At 33.5% G+C, this 24,161-nt stretch overlaps 2 protein-coding genes across 3 annotated transcripts; one reads left to right on the forward strand and one right to left on the reverse strand.

Moving 5' to 3' along the window:
• The first annotated feature begins 4,663 nt into the window (after positions 1–4,663).
• Positions 4,664–8,004, forward strand: LOC133796452 (probable receptor-like protein kinase At1g80640). 2 transcript variants are annotated; one of them, XM_062233962.1, is made up of 10 exons: positions 4,664–5,049; positions 5,479–5,652; positions 5,776–6,035; positions 6,146–6,278; positions 6,385–6,448; positions 6,577–6,673; positions 6,759–6,861; positions 7,229–7,347; positions 7,432–7,521; positions 7,614–8,004. In XM_062233962.1, the coding sequence occupies exons 1-10, from the start codon at positions 4,878–4,880 to the stop codon at positions 7,776–7,778; spliced, it is 1,377 nt and encodes a 458-aa protein (XP_062089946.1). In that variant the 5' UTR covers positions 4,664–4,877; the 3' UTR covers positions 7,779–8,004. The 2 variants fall into 2 exon arrangements, with proteins under 2 accessions (XP_062089946.1, XP_062089945.1); XM_062233961.1 differs by having other exon boundaries at positions 4,665–5,049; positions 5,476–5,652.
• Positions 8,005–9,791: 1,787 nt separating this feature from the next.
• LOC133793606 (ATPase 9, plasma membrane-type) lies at positions 9,792–14,267 on the reverse strand. The gene is made up of 15 exons (XM_062230917.1): positions 14,220–14,267; positions 13,837–13,956; positions 13,626–13,724; positions 13,405–13,542; positions 12,986–13,300; positions 12,559–12,885; positions 12,347–12,466; positions 12,144–12,266; positions 11,947–12,051; positions 11,547–11,856; positions 10,949–11,463; positions 10,681–10,854; positions 10,397–10,579; positions 10,131–10,315; positions 9,792–10,047 (listed from the first exon to the last, which is right to left on the reverse strand). The coding sequence occupies exons 1-15, from the start codon at positions 14,265–14,267 to the stop codon at positions 9,951–9,953; spliced, it is 2,859 nt and encodes a 952-aa protein (XP_062086901.1). The 3' UTR covers positions 9,792–9,950.
• Between the last annotated feature and the right edge of the window lie 9,894 nt (positions 14,268–24,161).

Below are 24,161 nucleotides of genomic sequence, written 5' to 3' on the forward strand. Positions count from 1 at the left end.
AATAATAATTTAACTTGATAACTTGTGATTTTCGTCACCTGTGTTAGTTTGATGGGTTTCTTCCATTTTTGTTTCTCTTATATACAAGGTTGAGATTTTTAAACATGTGGCCTGAAGCTGTGTGTGTACTTGACTCCTTTCTTAAAACATCAGACACATTCGCCCATAGTTAAAACACATTTGCACAGCAACCAACTTAGATGCAAACATAATTAGAAAATCTTGTTGGTTTGATTTGGCTTTTTTCTGAATCTGCAAGCATGAGTCGTGTACCTATTTTGTTATCTTTGCTCAATTTAAAATTCACCATTACATGTTCTCAAGACTAAGCCACGAGTGTTCTTAGTTAAATTTAGTTTTTCATTATCAAAGAAGAAAACCGGCGTGGGTTAATAATATCAATGCACATTTGAGTTGCCACTCTCAGCTTAATATATTCTTACATTATATGGTTAGACTGCCTTTTCACCAGCACAAAGTTAGGGGTTGTATTATTAGTAAGGCCATTATTTTAGGATGTGCACTTGTGAGTGTAATTCATTCAGTTTTACCATGTTTCTCTCTCGGTACGTATTTGAATTCTTTAGTTTAAAGTGCAGGAGAATATGAAGGTGACCACCAACTAGGGGTGCACACGGATCACATTTTCAGGTTTTGGGTGCATCGGGTCTGGATTTTCCGCGTTTTAGGTAGAGGAAAGTGGTACTGAATCCAGTCTAAATTTTTCAGGTTTTTGTTTGGTTTCGGGTTTGGGCGGGTTCAGTTAGGTCGGGTTTCGGGTTAGGTTCGGCTAATTGGGCCGAAAAGCCCAATTTTTCAAAAATACTTTTTTTTTTACATTTTTTAAATACAATTCACAATTGTATAATAAATCACATATGTATAGTATTAATACATATGAATTCACAATTGTTATCTAATATATATATATATATAATTTGTATATATATAGTATAATATATAATTATATATTAATAAAAAAAAAAAGTGAAAAGAAAAACACTTACCGTAACCAAAGGAGACTGTTGTTGAGCGGAGCATGATAGCTGAGAGGGGTCGGGGTTGGCCGGGGACTCAGTGGCTTGTGGCTGTCGGCGAGGTTGGGGCGGAGGTCGAGGGAGCCTACGGCCATGTGTGGTGCTGAGCAGAGCCGAGAGGGGTCGGGCTCACTGACGAGCTGACTGGCTAGGCTTGGGCAGCGAAAGGCTTAGGCAGCATTGGTGCAGGGCTGGGCAGATAGGTCGATAGAGAGAAAGGAGGGTCGGGGGTTAGAGTCGTAGGGTTCTTTTCAAAGTTTGAAACTTTGAATGAATGAAGATGACTGTTTAAAAAAAAAAATCAGTTTTTACTTTTTAATAGGGTTTTGGGTCTGAACACGAACCCGTGATAAACAAATTTCAAAATCCGAACTTGACTTGACTCCTATCGGATTTAACCCAAATTCGATGGGTTTTGCCAAAAAACAGGTTTTCGAATTGCGGATCGGGCGGGTTTGCAGGTTAAATGTTCACACCTACCACCAACTATTATATATGCACTTCCAAATTCAAACTCATCCTTGATTGCGGGATTATTTATGAATGTGTTTATCCTAGAGAAAACTAAAGAAATCAATTAAGTAAAATAATTATGAATTATAATTGTGGGAATCTCTCCAAATTGTAATTTTAGTAACACAAAATAAATGTAAATGTAATAAAAAATATTAAAATATAAAATTGACTTGATAGTATGATAAAAAAAAATTGTATTAACTAATGTATTTTATTACAGTTCATTATTTAAGTGAGTGTAGAAATGACAATAAGTTTAAGTGCTCACACCTACAAAAATGGAGTAATATTAGATACACCTCCAATTTCTACACTTATTGCACACTAAGTATATTGCAAATATATACACCCACAATTAAATATTATGTGTCTCTACTTTAAAATTTTGACTATACAAGTATATCTATTATATTTTTTGTGGCAAGAGTATGTGTAACATTACCCTTTAGAGCAACTTTAATGGTAGCACTACTATTGGTTACCAAAATATATAAAATATAAAAAAATAATAGTTTTTTATAAAAAAAAAATAAGAGGCAACGTTGTTTGGCAGTAGCAATGTTGTCAATATCTCTCACAATATATAAAACTCTTTAGTAGTCACGTTGGCATTAACATGACAAAAGTCAGTCAAGTCACTCTTGTGGCTATTGCATTAAAAATGCTCTTGGAGCAACAACAATGCTGTTGATTAACCAGTTGACTAAAGTCTGGCAAGTAATGCCACTGGAGAGCCACATTGCCACAACAAAATTAAAGCATCGTTGTTTCTATCAAGCAATAGTGCTTTTTTTTTTTTTTTTTAAATTGTACACATATATGTATATATATATATAAATGTAACATTTCACTTTGTAAAAAACGGTTTAAATTATCACCGTTTTTTTCTAATGTTTGACGCAATTTATTTATTATTTTTTTCAATAAATACTCATCTATTTCATTCAATTTTCATACAATTTCATACTCTTCTTCCAAATCATTAAAATCACAAAATTTATTTTCTTATCAATGGATTCCCAAAATTCTACAAATTCTCCAAATACCAATTCCCAAAATCCAAATATTCAATATTATCAAGTTTTTCTAAATTCATCATTTTCTCCACATACCAACCCCAAAATTCAAATTTTCAATATTCTCAAGTTTTTCAAATTCATCATTTTCTCTACATACCAACCCCCAAAATTCAAATTTTCAATATTTTTATTTCAATCAAAATTTTCAAAATACTCCATCTGCTAATCCCCAAAATCCAAAATTTCAATATTCTCAATTTAATTATGATGACGCTCCCGTTGTCACTCCAACAGTTGAAGTATTGCATGGACCTATTTCTGACTTCCCGACAATGCTCAAAGAAATGCTGAAATTCGTGACAGAAATATTCATCCCAATCTTCAGGTGGACTTGGTGGAGCACATATGGTCAAAATTTGGAAATCATTTTGATTAAATTTTTTTAATTATGTTAGATTGATTAATTATAATTATGTCATTTTATAAACTCTTTTAAATTTCATCTAATTTAAATTTTAGGTAATATTTATTTATATTAATATATGAATTTAAAAAATTTAGTATGATAATATTTATAATTATAAAATAATATATTACATAATAATATGTGTTACTATAGTTGACAACTTTTAGAATGACTTAATATCGAAATATTTTTATGTAAAATATTACCAAAAGTGATGTGGATGATTGAAAAAATAAAAAATTATTTTTTAGGATAATTTGGATATTTTAAGCAATGAGTAACCTCCATTAGAGTTGCATTTACAATGCGAACTTCTCATATTAAAATATTAAACAATCAATATTGACAAGTGGACACTTTTCTTTGAACGGTTGGCCGCCCCCATTTCTACCCGTTTCCCGCATCATTTTTTTTTTCATCTTTACGTACCAAGAACTACAAAAGTGATCACCCCTTGTGAGATGGCCTTTTTCATAATATGTTGTGCATTATTTGGAGTCAAAGTTGTTAGATGGGTTTTGGATTGAAATTGGAGTTGGGACATAATGTTTGAAGAAGGGTGGTGTGGTGGGGACTAATAATAATAAAGTTCAAAGTTTTCGTACTTTTAACATTCCCTACACTGTAGGGTAGTGTGTTTGATCTCTTTGTCATCCATAACCACCGACTATCCTATCCAGAATATGCAAACCAGATTGTTATTATTATCATTATTATTATTTCATCTATATAGTTTTTTGCCTTTACTAGTGACCCTTTTCATTATGGTCATTAAAATAAAGTTATGTTGATTTATGATACCATGTTTTGATTATGCTTAGTTGTTTTTTCTAGAAATGTTCATGTCCACTGGAAAAGTGGTATTAAACTTCACGGTAAGTAAATTGCATTTTCCTTCCAATTCTTTGTTGAGGTTATGCAATGGATAGACTACCTAAGACATGTTTGTCCAATTTACATCAATATAAATAAATACAACGAATGTTCCTTTAATAATATAACATAGTCAAAGCACGTGCCTTTTGTTTTTTTCTCCTTATTACTATGGAGTATGGACCACTCTAAGCTAAAGTACAGTTAAAAATCCAAGCCCAGAACTAAAAAAAATTGAAATTTAACCAAGGTAAACAAAAAAACTGTAATTTTTAAAATGAATGATATTTCTCTCTATCAAAAAAAAAAAAAATTTATCAAATTAATTAGCCTTAAAATCTCATTAAAAGCTCAATGAGGTCTATGTGTTACCTCATCAAGACAACTCTTACATCTTATTACCTTTAATTATGTCTGGCAACACTTTCTTTCTTTCTTTCTTTCTTTTTTTGACAAAGATACCTTCTTTTATCTAATTATATTAAAAGGTCTTAAACTCTACTATGAATATAATTTTTAAATTTACAAAAATATCAAGTCCATTATTAATATTAACAACAAACTCAATTATTTATTTCATTTAACAATAATCCACATTACTTAATTATTAGAAGTGTCTTTATCCATAAAACATCTTACTAAGAGTGATTGACTGAACTTTCACCTTTTGATAACTACCACATGATTTCACGTCCCGTTTGGATGGATACAGATCAGCCTACAATTAAAAAAAAGTGCTTTCTTGGTTTTCCTGCCGCTATTGTCTTTTGTCTCCTCCTCCCAACAAAGTACTTTGCACAAAAACGAGAGAGAGAGAGAGAGATGAGAGAAATTCAAAATTTAGACAAGAACAGAAGTTTCTCAGAGTCCCAACTCCTTATCTAATTCATTCATACTCTCAAAATATAGTCTTTCTGTCTCCTCTCACAATATTATTATATATATGAGAGAAGAAAAAAAAAACTAATGAATAAACTTTCTCTCTTAATGCCCACATGGGCATTAATCATTACCATCTTGTTCTCACACATCATTGATGCAAGACCAGAGTCGTCTCCTTCCAACGTTTCCGGTCATGTTCTTGCTAAGGAAGAAGAACCCGTTTCTCAGTTTTCTACAATGGATGCTGAATCTCCAGGTATTTAGCATTATTCAGTGGTGTTTGTTTTGTTTAAAGTTTGTATTTTTCATGGTATGTCTTCATTTGAGTTCTGGTTCTCAACTTGCTTAGGTTATTGGTTGGTTGGTTACTTTAAATTCAGACCCATTAATTGAAAGGAACCTTGGGTTGTTTTTTGCTTTCATAAAAGAACCGAAAAAACCAAAACATTTGAAGTTAAAAGCACAAAACTATTGATACATGATCCTGATTTCCTTTTCCTACCTTAGTCGTCTTCTCAGTACCAAAAGATAGCTTACCTAAATTGCCCCCTTGTTCATTTCTGGCATTCCTGATCGAACAATTTTATTCACAAGATTTATACTTGTGTGAATTCATTCATCTTGCTAATTTTGAAAAATGGTATATTTTCTAGCTTAACGAGTATTTTTGTTATGCTAATAGCAGCAGGAAACCCCGAGGTTAGAGTAGTGCATCACCATGATTTGAACAAGAGAATTCTTATTGCTCTAATTGTTGCTTCCACTTTCCTTGGTGGATTCTTGCTGTTTCTCTCTTGCTTTTGGATATATAGACGTAGAAAGTTGAGAGACTCCAATGGGAAGAGCCAAAAGAAAAAGGGTATGTTCCCTCTTCTCCATCACTTCATTCATTTCCTCTAGTTAAGTTGCTGAAATCACCATGATTATGAACCTTGTTCGCCTTCATTTCCTCATGTTTTATAAATGAATTTCCATCTATTAGAAGAGGCTGCAAAAGGGTTATCATTGAGTTCAGCAATGGTGGGATTTAGCTCCTCACGGATGGGAAGTAGTAGGAAGGGCTCAGTGTCTATTTTCGATTATCATACATTGGAAGCTGCAACTAACAAATTCGCTAGAAGTAATGTTCTGATTGAGGGTGGTTCTGGGATTGTTTACAAAGCTCTTTTGGATGAAAAAGTTCTTGTTGCTGTGAAGAAAGTAGATGTTACTACTGGACCAGATGCTGAAAGAAAATTTAATGTAATGTTTTCCCATTTGAGACTGAAACTGGTTTTTTGTGACTTGCTTTCCAGAAAATTCATTGATTTATTTGTGCTTTTTTCCTTACTAATCTTCTCTCTACACATCAGAATGAGGTGAAATGGCTGAGCAAAATTTGGCATCAGAACATCATCAAACTTTTGGGATATTGCATTCATGACCAAACAAGGTTCCTTGTCTATGAATTGATGCAGAATGGATCATTAGAAACTCAGCTACATGGTAAGATATATCAATTGGCAATAACTGAAAACGGCAAGGTTGAATTGAAGACTTTAAAATAAAACTATAACTATAATATTGAAATTATGTTTGTTTAATTCTTTAGGACCTACTCAAGGATCAGCTCTAACTTGGCATCTCAGGCTGAAAATTGCTGTTGATGTTGCCAGGTATGTCCACAAAACTAATTTTACCCAAATTTTTTATTATAACTCTTTTATCCTCTATCTCTCTCGCTCTGTTTTTTTTTTAACAAACATATTTACTTGCATCGAACCACCATTGTTGATGATGTCAGGGGGTTGGAATATCTTCATGAGAACTGTAATCCTCCTGTGGTACATAGAGATCTACAATTGTCTAACATTCTTCTGGATTCTAACTTTAGTGCAAAGGTGAGATTTGTCATGTCATGGAACCGTATGATGCTTGATTTTTTTCCCCTTATCCTTAATGAGATTTTTTCTTTTCTTTATCTAGCTTTCCCATTTTGGAATTGCTGTAACTTTTGGGATTGAAAACAAGGACAGCATAGAAGTGTCAGAAACTTCAGCTTATGTAGCTCCAGAGTACATTTTGGATGGTATGTTGCATTATTAACCTGTAGGAATATAGGAAGCATTTTCCTTTGTCATTATTATTCTACTTATTTTCTCTTCACCTTTTACATTCTTACTCATTGTGTTTTCATGCATTTATTGATTTTGGATATTCTCTGACATTGTTAAGAAGAAAACAAATATTGTTTTGTCTGTTTAGTATTTCTTATGAGGCCTAGCATGTTGTGGTCCCATGAAGCGTACTTTTTACAATTTATTTATTTAACTGAATTTATATAAAATCACAATAATCTATGAATGACTTGTTCTTATGTCATCTCTATCCAACTTTAAACCTTAAGATAAAATAGAAAAAATCTGGAGGAATAATGTCGAAATATTTTTTATCAGGAAAATTAACTGATAAAAGTGATGTCTATGCTTTTGGGATGGTTCTTTTTGAGCTCCTCATTGGAAGAAAGCTTGTTGAATATAAGACACCAGATCAGAACCAGTCTCTAGTGAAGAGGGTAAGCATCCTTGAAGCCCCAAACTCATCCCTTCCTCTTTTAAATTGGCTAAGTTGTAGAATATTATTTCGGACCAACTTGCAGGCAATGCCTCAGCTCACTGACAGAACAAGGCTTCCAAACGTTGTGGATCCTGTGATAAAAAACACCATGGATTTAAAACACCTCTACCAGGTCCTTTACTAATTTTTTTTTTCTATCTAAACACTGGTCAACAAGTCACCATTTTGTTTTTCTTATGACAAAGTAAATGTGACATGAAACAGGTCGCTGCAGTGGCAGTTCTATGTGTGCAACCAGAGCCAAGTTACCGACCTTTGATAACCGATGTGCTGCATTCACTTATCCCTCTTGTGCCTTTGGAACTCGGAGGATCTCTAAGAGTAACAGAGCCAATCTCCTCTGTCTGCTCCAACCCTTCTGATCAGTGATTTAAAAACCTTTGATCTGTGTTTCGTGGATGTTCTATTCCCACCACAGAATATTTATAGTGTAATTGCTTTAAGAGGGTACATAGCCTTAGTCATTAGACGCTGGATAGTTGGATTCTGATGCAGAAAAATTGCAAATTTATACTAGACATTTTTTTTTTCTTACTATTATTACAGTTGTAAATTGAACTAAATTAATTGAAGTTGAGATCATCATCTTTATTTTCTTGGTTTGTTCATGTACTGAAAAACATGAATCTACTTGTGTATATTTAATAGATTGAGTCCAGAAGTTTTGTATGCCTTGATATCTTCACTTGTTATGTGGTATTTTTGCATTTGTAGCTTAAATTTCTAAACAGCCAAATGGTAAAACGACAACAAACACAAAATAATAATAATAAGCAAAATATATTTAACTCACCGAAACAGACACAATCAATGGTGTATTTTCCCTTGAGCTCTCTATAAGGATCCTAATTTTCCACGTAAAAGTATTACCATCAAGCTGTTTTGTAATATATTATCCAATTTCAAGATCACCAACGATGTAAACTATGCTATGCATAAATATATATGTGATATGTAATATAATGATATGGAGAGGATACTAATATACTATATATTTTTATATTATTTATCGATTCCGGTGACTATTCTCAGCTCCTTCGAGAGAATTTCTTTCTATACTTAATTAGCTTCTCTTAGCAGAAAACTGTCTCTCCATGGCTGGATCAACAAGCAAGGCCTTATCAAACTGGTTGTGTAGTAACAGTTCAAAGAACCTCTTTGTCAAAATAGTTCACCCCGGTGGTCGCGTAGAGTTACATGACAGACCAGTACCAGCTTCAGATATCATGTCTCGGAATCCACGATGTTACGTGGCTCACCCGCACGTGTTTCGCCAGCCTTGGGCGACGGTCGCCCCCGAGACCATGCTAAAGCTCGGCGAGAAATACTATGTCGTGCCCATTAGCACTGTTCGAAAGCTCCAACGTTTTGCTTTGAAGTATTCTACCGTTCCCCAGCTTCAGACGAGTTCCAACGAGGAATGTCCCGTTGACCCAGTTTCTGACTGTGCAAGAAAAAAAGGATGGTTTTCTGTTTTCAACTATTTTTGCTTCTTTCGGGTGTTTAAGACTAAACAAAACGGTGGCGTTTCGAGAGCAGAAGCAAGGAAGAGAACTAAAAAGAGTTTGCTAAAAAATGGAATGAGAGGCTCTCGAAAGCGCTTTGTGTCTACTCGTAAATGGCAGCCAAGTTCGGAGAGCATTACTGAAGAATAATAAATTAATAAACTAATACTGCTAAAGGTTTTCTTCTGATGAGTATTTTTACATGTGCATGTGTGTTTATAGGTATATAGATATGACAATAATATATTACGGAAGTTTCTTTTTGCAAAGGTGAACTCTTTATGTTTTGACTTAATATATCAATTGTTTGACATTCAATGGGAAGAAAAGAAAAAGTAAACGAATTCTATTTGTATATATATAGGCGAAATATGTTAAAATGTTTGTGGAACTCAAAATTAACCGGTAATGAATGCAATAACTCATTGATTTGGGAAAAGGATGTATTTTAATAGCTTTATTTTGGCAGAGATAATATTATTTTAGTGAGAGTTGCTTGCCAACCTGGTTGAAATGATTTTCATTAGCTTGATGCTTAAAAAAAATTATTTTAATGAAAGAAGGAAACAAATAATGTGTTTATACTGTTATGTCATATATGGGGTGTCCTAAGATTGTTTGAGTTGTTAAATATGAATCTGCAGAGGAGCCTACTTGTTTTTTCATGCCTAGTTACTCAAAATCAATAAATATGTAAATAATATACATATATGTACTCAAAAAGTGAGAATTCTGCTGAAGTCAAAAATAGAGAATTATCATTGAAAAGGGATGTGAAATAAATAAGTAAATCTATGCAAAGTAGCAGAATTATTCCTACAACTCTTCTTTTCCAACTTCGGATGATTGCCTTGAACAATCACACTTGGTTGGATTATTCTCAACTCTTTGCAATTTTCCCATATATAAAAGCCATATAAGAAAATAGAAAAAGAGTGCAAGCACTACAATTCCATAGTTTTAAGTTTAAGTTTATGTTTCTTTTCTCTTTCTCTCTTTAATTATCTGTTTGCCAAAAAAAAGAAGAACAAGGCTCTCAAACTGTGTAGTGTTGCTGAATTGTTTCTATGTCAAGTCCTTTGAGCTTGACAACTGATTCAACATGCCCTTTGAGTGTATGAAGCTCCCTTAACCTGAAAACCCCACCATCAAATAGTAAGTATATCAAGTATGAACATAAAGATCTGAGACTTGTTTTAAAGTTATCGATCAAGACCTTGCAACTTCAGCTCTCTTTTTAGCTTGTTCAGCTATTTCAGACAATTCCCTGTAGTTGTTCTTACTATCATTCAAGATATCTGTCGTTTGGGGACTCTGAAGGCCATGAAGGGTACGTTGAGCCAATGCCCATTGAGCTTCCCTTTCTCCTCTTCCATAATCCCTCTTATTGGTGAAAGCAGTCTGCATATTACAATAGAGTAAAAATCAGGAAGAAACAGAAAAATGGGAATGAAACCTTTCTTTTGGTAGAGATATATATACCTTATTCTGAAGTAAATTGTCCCAGGCCTTGCCACTCAATGCATACCGAATAATGAACTTGAGAATATCCAATGGAATGTAGAAGATGATGCTGTAAAGCCATATAACACCAGCCCATCCCCAGCCAATCCCACTCATTCGAGCAAAAGTCCAGTTTGCATACACTGCTATGAGAGTAGCCACCTTTGAAAAAACCATTCAAAAAACAAAAGGTAAATAATAAAGTCACTCGTTTGCTCTTGAATAATATGAACTGAAGTTTAGATTTTATTTTCTTTTCATACCAGTTGAGCTATGAGGAAGGCAACCATGAGGAAGAAACCAGGGCGTTCAACAAAAGACCAGCTTCGAGACCTTGTGACGAAGATTAGTGCCTGACTTACAATGCTAACTTGAAGGTAAACAGCTGCAGTGAGCTCATCTTCTTTATTCTTGATAGGTTTTAACCCGAAATTATCCTGCAATTGTCAATGGAAGGGCAGATCAATGTTGTATGTAACTAGAAACTGAAGCAAATATTGGTTAAGTTTCATGGTTGGATTTGGTTTTTACAGTGAAAAAATCAGAACTCTGAGCAAGCCAGAAGAAAACAACTGTCATGACAGCCAAGTACGTCCCAAGAACCGTGCCAGTGGCAAAGATCTCCTTAAGCTTCCATGAGTCAGGAACAGGAGACGGCTTCACTCTGTCTTTAGAAATAGTCATGATGGTCCCATCGTTTAGTATAGCAATGATCAGCACCATGAAAGGTGAGAAATCAAACTTCCAGATAAGAGCAAGGAGCAGAAATCCTAGCACAATACGAATAGTTATGGCAACTGCATATATGGTGTAATTCTTCATCCTTTGGAAGATGGCTCTGCTTGTCAAAACCGCGCTTATAATCACACTCAACCCCGGCTCTGTCAAGACTATGTCGGACGCACCACGAGCTGCGTCTGTTGCGTCAGCCACTGCAATTCCAATGTCTGCCTTCTTGAGAGCTGGGGCATCGTTCACACCATCTCCAGTCATTCCACATATGTGTTTCTTGTCTTGCAGCCTTTTGACGATTTCATATTTGTGTTCTGTAAGTGAATTCATTAGTAAATGTCTAATTTGTCAAGCTTAGCATATTCATATGAGCTGAGCTGGTTGTTTTTGTAATTACCAGGGAAGACACCAGCAAAGCCATCAGCTTTCTCAATGAGCTCATCAATAGGGATTCCAGAAATGGATTCGTCTTTGCTTTCACCAAGGAGAGAAGAAGAAGGGTACATGTTGGTTCCCATGCCAAGCCTCCGACCAGTCTCCTTCCCAATGGCTAGCTGATCGCCAGTGATCATCTTGACATTGACACCGAGATTAAGTGCTCGGCGGATAGTCTCTGCGCTGTCATGCCTTGGTGGATCAAATAGAGGCAGCAGACCAACAAACTGCCATGGCTCACCTGCACTTTCCTTGGTTTTTTCGGGCACAGCCTGATATCAAAAGGATATGCTTCTGTTTAAGCAATCACTCAATAAATTTACGCTAAGACAACTATCCCAAAGAGTAGACTAAGAGCTCACTTGTCTACCAACAGCAAGAGATCGAAGACCACGGTCTGCAAACTTATCGATGATGGCGTGAGCTTTCCTTTTTACATCTTCCCGGAGGTTGCAGAGTTCAATGATCTGAAAAATAGTTATTCCATGGAATCAAATGAGGACAACAGATTGAAGTAAATATGAATATCAGTAATATGCATGTGAGGATGATAAATAACCTGCTCTGGTGCACCTTTGCTAACTCGGTGCCAATTGCCTTCAGAGTCGATATAAGTTATGGCTGTACGCTTATCCACTGGATTAAAGGGCAAGAAATGAACCTCAGTGATACCTTCTCTGGCCTACAACACAATTTTTCATGATAATTTAGAGCTTCTTACAGTGATTATAATCACAAAGTGACTACAAGTTTGTGATGTACCTCCTTGGGATCGCCCAACATTCCAACAATACAAGCATCAATAGCATCCTGATTCTCAACTCTAGAAGCTCTTGCCCCAAGCAAGATCAAATTGTCCTTGTCCACATCTTTCACAAACACCTGGAAAATGAAGAAAAGTAGGACTACTTCAGAAACAGATTTTGATCACAACAACATAACAGCCTAACACTTCCCTTGTCTTAATTACTAACCTCGACCATGGTCTTGTCTACTGTAAGTTTGTTTAGAGTAAGAGTTCCAGTCTTGTCACTACAGAGAACATCCATTCCAGCCATCTCCTCAATTGCTGTCATTCTCTTGGTGATGGCACCCTGCTGTGACAGCCGGTGGGAACCAATAGCCATTGTCACCGACAACACCGTTGGCATGGCAATTGGAATGCCTCCAATGAGAAGCACCAAAAGATTATCAATTCCATCTCTGTACCTCCGGCGCTGAATTGGATACATCACCACTATCTCTATTATCATTCCTAGAGCAATTGAGCATATGCAGAAGTTTCCAATGGCAGTCAAAACCTTAACCATGGAAAACATATCATATCAGACTCAAACTTAATGGGGATTGTACCTGTTAAACATCTGTTTTTTGGACACAAAGCGTGATGGGTTTTGGTACCTTTTGGAAGTGTCCTACTTGATTTGTGCTGTCAACCAGATGTGCAGCCTTGCCGAAGAAGGTATGCACACCAGTGGCGATAACAACTGCCTCAATCTCGCCTTGCTTAACCGTAGAGCCAGAGAAAACTTCATCACCTGCATTCCTTGTAACTGGTAAAGACTCACCAGTGAGCGCAGACTGATCGATCTTGAGGGGGTCTCCCTCCAAGAGGCGAGCGTCTGCTGGGACGATATCTCCCAACTTAATACTGATCACATCTCCTGGTACCAAGATTGCTGCCTCTTGCTCACCCCATCTTCCATCTCTTAGAACCTAAAAACAAAAAACAAAACAAAGAAATGTCTTCAGTTCAATTGGAGCACATGAAACTTGGGCTTGATCAAGCCAATTTGACTGATGATTTGTAAAGGGTCAACCTTGGTTTTTGGTGCAAGACCTGCCATAAGTGCTGCAGCAGCATTCCCCGCATTGTTTTCTTCAATGAAACTTATGGCGGAGTTTATAAAGAGTAATGAAACAATACCCACAAAATCTTGCCAATCTGGTGGTTTACCCTGCATTTGTTCAATATTTCAATATTATTAAGAATAATAACATATGTACATCTATACATATGAGAAATACAAAGATATGTTACCCCTCCATTTGCCAATGCTATAGCCATGATAGCAGCAGCCTCCATGACCCATGAGAGAGGATTCCACATGAAACCCAAGAATTTCAGAAACTTACTTTCCTGTTACATCCAATAACATTGGTTAAACAGTGATAATCATAAATTTCTTTGCATGTAAACACTACTATATATTATATGCATTTTGTATATATGTATATGTATATGTATAAACCTCCTTCTCCTCTAGCTTGTTTGGTCCAAAGACTTCGAGTCTCTTCTGTCCTTCTTCAGTGGACAACCCGGCCTTGGTGCATTGCAATTGTTCAAATACCTCCTGAACTGGTATGCGCTCCTGTCAACAATATTACCCAATTACAACAAGAATAACACATAAAATAAACAATGATTTCCTAAATTGTGATTGTTTTTAACACAATGAAAGGATTAAAATTGTAAAGCAAGGGTCTTGATTATTGTTGAAATCATAATACTTATAATACACACAAAACAGAGATCTAATAATACAAAAATGAATGGTATCAAAAAAAATATATACATATATTTTTGCATGATGAGTGAGATTGATATATAAAGAATAGAGAAGACAAAACTTACGAGATCGACAGTCTCATTTCTTATTTCTTCAAAGCTATTGGCTGCCATGTTTGGTTTTTGATGGGATTCTTTTGAGAATGAAAGAGAAACCAAAAATTATACAATGTAATTTAGCTTCAAATAACACTATTCGACGAGCCAGATTCCATTGTCATCATTTTACAATGCACACAACTACTCAATATTCTCCTAGGCTGTTGCATGGTGATGATAATAATAAGGACTATAATGTAGAGATATTTATATTTTAATTATGTTTATTTATTTACTTTGCTTTAGAATTAGTTTTAAATTGAATTAGTCAGCCATGTAATTAGGATCTTTAGTTCGGGTTGAATGTGAATATTGTTTTTTTACATATATATTTTCATTGGAGTGTATTTGGCTTTTGCTTAATTGTGGAAAATGTTTACCTATTTAAACGGGAGATATGTTCTTTCTTATTTCCTTACTATAATTTCAAAATAAGCATCGCAAAGCAAGACCCTCATACCTCGCTATACCAAGTTATTTGTCAAAGTTACCAACATAGAAAATTAAAATTAACAAAATAAAATTAAGGAATCTTTAGTTTAAATGCCCCGGATTTTATCCTAATAAATGCTCTTGAATTTTACTTTGTTTTGCAATTCAGTCCTTTCAAAAAAATAACAATCAAATCCTCAATAATTAATCAAGTGGAAAAAAAAATTGATTACATGTAGAATAGGCCCAAAACTGGCCCAAAAAAAAAATCCACTGATTCATGGGGTTTTCCATTTTTTTTTCTTCTCACTGCCAAACGACACGTCGTTTGGGTCCTATACATCGTTTTTATGGGCTCTCCAGCTTCTTCTTTACCCGTTTTTCAGGTGGTTTGGGTCGTGTGACCCGGTTCGTGACCCGACGGAAAAAATGCTAATCCGGCCACGATTTGAAGCCCAGAAAAATAGAAATGATCCCCAGATCATTGTCAAGAGATTCATGAGAATTATTTGGATCAAAATGCTCTCTAAAACATGAACAAAAAAAAACTTAAATATGAAACTCTCTTGACCAACTCAAAACCGAAAAAAACTTTTAAACATGAAAAATTTTGGGAAAAATGGTACAAATGAGTTTCTAATCATCATTATTATATCATCCAAGCTTCATTTTATTTTATAAAATCCCAAATCCAATTTTTATAAAAAAAAATTTGCAACATATATTTATATATATATAGTTTAGGCAACCTAAAAACTAAAAGCAATGGCTCTGGTACCAGAGTTTTCTAAACATTCTTATTATTTTTTTTTTCCACTGAAAGGTCTATAAGATTCAGAAAAATGTCAATAAAATTTATAAAAAAGCTTAGAATTTTGTTTAAAAAAAATTAACTAAAAAATCTTCATTGTTACTGCTTTTGAAAAAAAAAAAATCTTGGAGACTGAATTGCCAAAAATATATATATATATATATATATATATATTTATGCTAAAAACCAAAAACTAAAAATTGGTTATTATGAAACATAGTGGCTTGATTGACCATAACCACCTTTATAATCGTAAAATATAATATAGTTTGAATGACATGAAATATCTTTAAGGGTCAATTTTTGTTAGTCATCTATTGGAGCCTTTCGGCCAATAAAAGGGTCAATTTTGGTGAAATTAAGAGGAAATTAAGAGGCACATCTTGTTGTCAAGGGGAAATTTACACCCGCACCACACATTGATATTATATAGAATGTAATTACCAATTTGTTAAACAAATTTTAATACATTGAGATATTAGTATTAAATAACAAACATTAAATTGATTTTCCTATGAATTATACCAATTATATTTGAATTGAAAAAGGAAACTATCGTTGCACAATTTTTTTTTAAAAAAAAACTGTCGAATCCCTAATTAATATGTTTTAGGTATATTATTGGATAGTTTACTACAAATTTGTTTGAGATAAAATAATATACCAAAAATATATTAATTATTATTTTATATATAACTAATTATATTTAATTTAATAAAATAATACACTTTCCCAAATTACACACAACCGTAACAACTCCCATTAAATAACTTCATTAATCAAATAATTAATTTATTACATATTTCCTTTAAGGTAAATTTACTAGAGCAAGATCACCTTAAATAATTTACTATCCCACCTAACAAAGTCTAATATATTAAGTGGAAGAAGATGAAGATGTATATTCATTGGTAGTTGATAAGTGAATTTTAGATTCACTTATTAGTGTCATTTTATATCTAATTTGTGGTAATTTGTGGGTGTCTAAGTTGTTTTGTTTTGTTTTATGCCTGTGTTGTGTATGTGTAGGGTCTAAGAAGAAGTGGTGCGAAGTTCGTACAAAATGGGAGTGAAACGGAGAAAAAATGAAAAAATTGTGAAATAGGGTTGCAGCCCTGTCCTGAAGAATAAGCATTCCAAAATTCGCTTAGGCGCTGCAGCGCCATCATCAGGGGATGCATCGCAATTTTTTACTTGAATTAGGGCTGCAGTGCCATCATCAAGCGCTGCAACGCCTGAATGTATGTATTTGGCCTTCCAGTGGCGCAACAATGCCTGTTCGAGGGGCAACAAACCCTGGATCCGTACGAAAAGGTTAAGTTACGAATTTTGAAGGGCAAAAGAGGTCTTTTTGAAGGGATAGGGTTCTAATTAGGTTTTGGATGAGATTGGACCTGGGATTACATGCTTGGAAAGGAAAAAGGAGGCTAGAATTCATCAACATCAACATCATTACATCTAGTTTCTTTCTTCCTCATTTTATTTTAGTTTTTAATTATGAACAGCTACATTGCGATTGTGTTTAAGTTTGTAATGAAGAACTAAACTCCTTTTGTGCTAGAGTATTAGATGGATCTATTTTGATTATTGAATTGAGGTTTTTATTATTATCTTTATGAAGTTCTTCATGTTTGTTCATATCTTCTTGATTTAATTTTCTCATATTATTGTTTGGCCATCATTGTTGTGAATTGAGATCTAGGGTTTATGCTTAAGAGAGATAAGCTTAGATTGGACATAGGAAGATTTGACATAGAGTGATTGTGAGATTGAGAGATTCCTTGAACTCTATGAATTTGACTTAAAAGAATTGTTTGCTTAATGACTTCTTGATTAATTAATAGTGAATAGAGATATCATATTGATTAATTAAGATTACTTACATATATGCTTGAGAAAGATAGATGCATTGCATTAGAATTCTGAAAATTACAAAAGAGGAGAACTAATTAGGATTATAAGGAAACCATGGTTCATAATTAATATAGTGTGAAATCATTACTCTATTACATTTATCTTTTATCTAATCACTTTCTAAGATCATTAGCTTCCATTATTTTGTTATTACATTTTCTTTATTTTATTGTTTGAGTTATTTGTTGAGTTTTCTAATTAAAATTATAGGTTTAAAAAGTTATAGTAATTGGTGAATTAAATATTTAATCCTTGTAGGTTCGACTTCCTTTAAATTAAAACTATATTGTAATACATTGTACACTTGCGGTAGAAAGATCTATATCAGTAGTCCATTGTTTAGATACTCATCGCTAGTTGGCGCAATTGTTTCATTAGATACTAATATGTAGTTGATGATGTTTATTGTGTTCTTTTGTTTTCTCTAGTTCAATTTTTTATACCAATTAGTAGAACAATAAACATACAGAATATATATAAAAAAAAAGATATCAATTAGTGGAATAGCAAGAGCTGATTTTGAAAAATACTAAAAAGCATAAGATAATAGAATATAGACATAAATCAATCAATGATATGTTTTAAATACTACTTGGTATAAAAAAAAAGTCATTATAAAACTTAAACACCAAAAAGTATTTGAAAATTGAGAAATGCAAAAGAATAGAAAATAAACTAAAAATATAATATTATATGCTTTAGATACTAATTAGTAGAAAACAACTCATTCAATTAAAAAAAAACTAAAAAAAGTATCTAATCCAAAAATATTCCAAGTCATTTACTATAATTTCTCAATATTACAATACGAACAAATAGTAAAAAGACCAAAAAACTAATGTTTTTGGATACTAGAAAAAAACTTAATATAATACAATGAATGTGTTAAAATGGTAAGTAATATACATATATTTGTATCAAAAAATTAGTGTGTATAATAAATAAGTAAATAAACTTGAATTTTTACAATATGGATATATTAAAATATGCATATCAAATTAGTAATTAATTACAATATAACAAGTACAAAACTTATTATTTCATCTTGTTATTATATTTACAATAGATGTGTAACTGTAAACTACAAAATGTAGTGTAGTTGACTAAAAAATTAGTGTTTTCTTAAAAAATGACTATTTTTTAAGAACTTTTTTACGCTCTCAAAAGTTTTTTCTTCTTCAAAAATAAGATTTTTTATAAAAAAATCTTGCTACATGTAAATTTCTTTAAAATATATAAATATTATAAATCATTAATTGATCGTTAATACTTGGAACTTAAATTTCATAAGAAAAGGGAATAAAGAAACTTTTTTAAATGTTGTACAGTAATTTTTTTTTTAAATTCTCAAATTTTAAATTTTTTGATAAAATAATACTGAATTGAACTTTTTCTGTTTTTTTTTCCTTTTTTTAAAACTGTCCAATAAAAAATTCTGGAAAATCTAAACAAGCCCCAACTAAACAACTGTATTGCAGGCCCAACCAAGCCCAGCCCAGCCCAAACCTTTTCTTTCACTTTCTTTTTTCTTTCATTAATTGGTCATTTGGTACTGTAGAGGGTAAGGATTACAAAAATGTGGAGCTTCTTATTAAATCTTACCTAACAAAATATGTGTTCGTGGAGTCCATGTGCATGGGCATGGAAGCATGGAGTAGAAGGTAAGGATAAGGATAAGGTGATGAACTCTCTCGTAACTGGTTGATTCATTCCATTCCAACTATTGAGAAATGATCAAAGTAATAATATGCGTGGTTATATTTATATTGACATATGTATATATATAATAAGTGGAGTAGCCACACTACTCTCCCAAGAATCTAAACCCAATGATAAACGAATCCAAACTGGGATATGAGCTTGAAAACATATGCATAATGAAACATGATTGTCTCCTTCCATGATTGTGGGCATGAGATTCCATGCACTATCATTATATTTGACTACTTTTTTTAGCTCTTCAATCATAATCTATGGCTATACATATATATACATACACCCAATTGGACTGTACTGTCAAGCTCTTCTCTACTACTACTACATCTGATAAAACATTTAGTGAACAAAGTCTTTGCTTAACCCCAAATGATTATAATCATGTAATACACGTATTGTTTCAATCGATCAATCAAACTTTTTAGAATTCAAAGTATTGTAAAAGATGAAAATGTGTCTCAATATTTCGGTTGCGGGGAACAAAATGAACTCTTTAGTGTACATGAGTAACTTATAATCATGACAGCATGAGATTATAATAGTGCACTCCGATCCCACCATAATTGCACCATCCTTGTTTTTCCCTCATTCAAATTATTGTTGTAAATTTACAATCACTAAAATCACACCTATATAATAACTTGGTAAGTAAAATTACTATTATCTACCTAAATTAGCATAAACAATGACTAATAATTAAGAAAAATTAATTCTCTACCCAAGTCATTGTGGCCAACTCATTAGCGAAGGAGGAATGAACAAAATAGAAATACAAGATTCAATTTTATTTTTGGTTTATTATGTATAATACTGGTTCCGGCTGTAATTAGGGTTGGTCCAAACCTAAGAGTCTTAATTTTTTTAAAAATATAATATAATTTATACGATTTGCTTTTGTTGAAAAATAACACTTTTAAATATATCAAAAAAAATTATTTATATGAAGAGCAACTCTAATAATTTTGTTTATATTTAGGCAACAACTGCAATTACTCATTTCATTTAAAGAGTTGATCCTCTCATGAAATAGAACAACGGTGTCTTGTGTAGTACACCGTGTTAGAAAAATTATAACAATAAAATGATAACACCTAAGGCGTGCAAACAAGACACTGTCCTTAAGGATTTACAAAGTAATCCCCCAGGAGCATAAACAGCAAATAAAAAAATGAATAACCCAGCCAAAAAAAATGTTGTATATATCGTATCTGTATATAAGAGTATTTTTCTATCTATATATCACCTACTATATATATATATATAAAAACAGAGCATTAACGTTACTCTGGAGAATAAAAAGGAGTAGTTGCATAAAAATAGGAACAATATTTAGTGACAAGTAAAAAGGGAATAGTTGCAAAAAATTAGGAAAGCATTTACTAAATAAATGAAACTAAGTCAATAAAACAACCCACCACTTCTTTCATACGTGTATGATTCCATTTGAAATATAAATTATATATATATATTATATACATAATTTACAACAATCCCCCACATATTTCAAAAGGAATTTAAAACTAAATAAATAAATAATTTTGCTGGGTTAAAAACATAAGTGCAAATGCTTTGAATCTGGTGTCTTTTGGACTATGAACCAGTTCTTGAAAGATAAGATATAATAAATAGAATATTGGTGAAACATTTAGCTTCTATGAACCAATACTCTTTGATATAAATTATAATCTTATCAATCACATTACACTCCCACAATTCTACTGTTTGACGTGGTGTTGCGCAAATAGGCCGTGCGCGTGCCTCGCAATTCATGATTGCTCTAGAGATTATGCCACAATCTCATAGGAGCGGCCCCACTCCACACTCATGTAGGTGATTTCATCAAGTGTATACTGCATTTAATACACCACCCATAATGGATATGAAATTCATTAAGAGCACAGTAGCTCATCCTCACAATTATGCAGTCTAGCACTTCTCACACATTAGGAAGGGACAAAATTAGTGCTAGCAGTATTAGCAAGCAACTTGTTGTTACCCATATGAACCTTATTCATGGGATCTCCAATCAAAAAGGTTGGGTTACTATCACTGCTAATATCTTAAATAGGCTTAAGTCTCATTCCCCTCGATGTTTCATTAATTAATTTTCTACCCAATGGTTTAGTCAGAGGATCGGCCAAATTCACTTCTGACTTCACATAATCAATGGATATAGTTCCATCTTTTAGCAGCTGCTTGATCACTTCATGTCTTAGACGAATATGTCTATTCTTACCATTAAAGGTTTTATTCTTTGCAATAACAATTGCTGCTTGGCAATCACAGTGCAAAGACACAGAAGGTGTTGGTTTTATGCCCAATGGAATATTTGCTAAGAAGTTTCTCAACCACTCAGCCTCATTTCCAGCCAACTCTAGAGCTACAAATTTAGACTCCATAGTGGATTTTGCAATAATAGTTTGTTTGGTTGATTTCCAAGAAACTGCACCTCCACCTAGAGTGAATATGTAACCACTAGTGGATTTTGTCTCATCTGAATCTGAGATCCAGTTAGCATCACTGTAGCCTTCTAATACAGCGGGAAATCCACTATACAGGATACCATAATTCATGGTTCCTCTCAAATATTTCATCAGTCTGACTATTGCAGTCCAATGATCACGATTGGGATTGTGTGTATATCTACTCAATCTGCATACCGCATAAGCTATGTCAGGTCGAGAGAAATTCATTAAATGCATCAAACTCCCAATAATTTGTGCATATTCAGATTAAGCAATAGGCTCTCCGAAGTTTTTCTTTAATTGAGTATTAGCATCATAAGGGGTACTCAGAGGTGTGACATCAAAATGTCCAAACTTCTTAAGAAGTTTCTCAACGTAATGTTCTTGTGATAGCATTATACTATCACCCTTCCTTATGATTTTAACACCCAATATCACACTTGCCTCACCCATATCTTTCATATCAAACTTGGAAGCAAGGAAAGCTTTGGTATTGAGTATAATGTCAATATTAGTACCAAAAATAAGCATATCATCCACATACAGACTAATTATTACACACTCGTTATCAACAACTTTAGTGTATATGCATTTATCAACCTCTACAGAAGAAAAACCATCACATTTTAACACTTGATCTAATTTCTCATACCATTGTTTAGGAGCTTGTTTTAGGCCATATAAAGATTTTAACAATTTGCACACTTTATTCTCTTGACCATAAACAACACATCCTTCAGGTTGAACCATATAAATTTCTTCTTCTAAATCACCATTTAAGAAAACAGTTTTAACATCCATTTGATGAATCAAAAGTTTATGGACAGAAGCTAAAGCAATTAAAACTCGAATTGAAGCAATTCTAGCAACAGGAGCAAAAGTGTCAAAATAGTCAACATTTTCTTTTCGAGTAAAACCTTTTGCAACCATTCTAGCTTTATATTTATCAATAGATCCATCAGGATTATACTTTCTTTTGAAAATCCATTTACAACCAATAGGTTTAGCTCCAGGAGGTAAGTCAACCAAAATCCAAGTTTTATTTTTAATAATGGAATCAATTTCAGTGTTAATTGCTGCATTCCAAAATGAAGAATCAGATGAAGAAATAGCTTCAAAATAAGTTAAAGGATCACTTTCAATAAGATAAGTATAAAAATCATTTCCAAAAGAATTTTGTTTCCTTTGCCTTTTACTTTTCCTAAGCTCTTCAAAAGAATTTTCAAAATTATTTTCAACAGGCACATGAGAAACTGAATTAGTTTTCATAGGAAAAATATTTTCAAAAAATTCAGCATTCTTTGTTTCAATAATAGTATTACAATCAAGCACATCACTTTTCACAACAAGGAATCTATAAGCAACACTATGAATAGCATAACCAATAAACATGCAATCAGAAGTTTTAGAACCTAGTTTTCTTTTCTTAGGATCAGGTAACAAAACCTTAGCGAGACATCCCCACACTTTTAAATATTTCAAGTTAGGTTTGTATCCCTTCCATAGCTCATAAGGAGACTTACCTGTTTTCTTATATGGAATCCTATTTTGTAAATGACAAGCAGACAAAATAGCTTCACCCCAAAGATTATTAGGTGCACAAGAACTAATAAGCATTGCATTCATCATTTCTTTTAAAGTTCTATTTTTTCGTTCTGCAACTCCATTTGATTCAGGTGAATATGGAGGAGTTACTTCATGTATTATTCCTTCTTTTTCACAAAAATCATTTATCAAAATATATTCACCTCCACTATCAGATCTAACTCTCTTAATCTTTTTATTTAATTGGTTTTCTACTTCAGCTTTATAAGATAAAAACATATTAAAAGCTTCATCTTTTTTTCTAAGTAAATATACCTTAGCATATCTAGAAAAGTCATCTATAAAAGTCACATAATATTTTTTACCACCTCTTGTCATAGTTTGCTTTAAATCTCCCAAGTCAGTGTGTGTACGCCCTGGTTTTCCCACGGGCTGATTAGCAGGTCGGGCCTCGGACTAATCAAGGTTAGTCCGTAAACTTCCCCAGGTCGGAGATCCTGTTTTCCAGGTCGTACCCCCTTAGCTCGAGGTATCCCCAAGAACTCGCCAATGCTGCCCAAGACTGGGGGAAGGAATCCTTGAGGCCGAAGGTCGGGTCAGGGAATCAACTCGTGGTATGAGCTGATTCTCCTAGATCTCTGACCCTTTGAAAGTCAACACACGCAAGATAAACGTGCCTATATCTGACATCACGTGTCCGATATCTCCCTGACTTCTCGGACACGCAGCAGGAACGTGCGTATTCAGACACCCACGGCTGGGTTGGGCCGTGCTGCCCATTATCTCCTTATCTATCGATTTGGCCATACTCATGTGTCAGGTTTAGGAATTAATCATGAATGTCACAGAGTTGATATGACAAATAATAAGGTCACGGGATGACCTCCTTACCAACTTCCAGGTGCCTTCTCCTATAAATATGGAGACCCTGGGAGTTGATAAGTGTAATGCCCCGGATTCCCTATTATGGTTAACGGCTGGATTAGTAGGCCGGGAGGGCCATAATTGTTTAATTATTCCATTGAA

Source organism: Humulus lupulus, chromosome 8, assembly GCF_963169125.1.
Source record: "Humulus lupulus chromosome 8, drHumLupu1.1, whole genome shotgun sequence".
NCBI lineage: Eukaryota > Viridiplantae > Streptophyta > Magnoliopsida > Rosales > Cannabaceae > Humulus > Humulus lupulus.

Coding starts and splice junctions, on each gene's coding strand:
- LOC133796452 (XM_062233961.1), top strand. CDS start 4,878: ATGAATAAACTTTCTCTCTTAATGCCCACATGGGCATTAATCATTACC. Junction 6,036..6,145: donor ATGCTGAAAGAAAATTTAAT/GTAATGTTTTCC, acceptor TCTACACATCAG/AATGAGGTGAAATGGCTGAG. Junction 7,522..7,613: donor ATTTAAAACACCTCTACCAG/GTCCTTTACTAA, acceptor GACATGAAACAG/GTCGCTGCAGTGGCAGTTCT.
- LOC133793606 (XM_062230917.1), bottom strand. CDS start 14,267: ATGGCAGCCAATAGCTTTGAAGAAATAAGAAATGAGACTGTCGATCTC. Junction 13,301..13,404: donor GTCTTGCACCAAAAACCAAG/GTTGACCCTTTA, acceptor TTTTGTTTTTAG/GTTCTAAGAGATGGAAGATG. Junction 11,464..11,546: donor CTTTGCTGGTGTCTTCCCTG/GTAATTACAAAA, acceptor ATTCACTTACAG/AACACAAATATGAAATCGTC.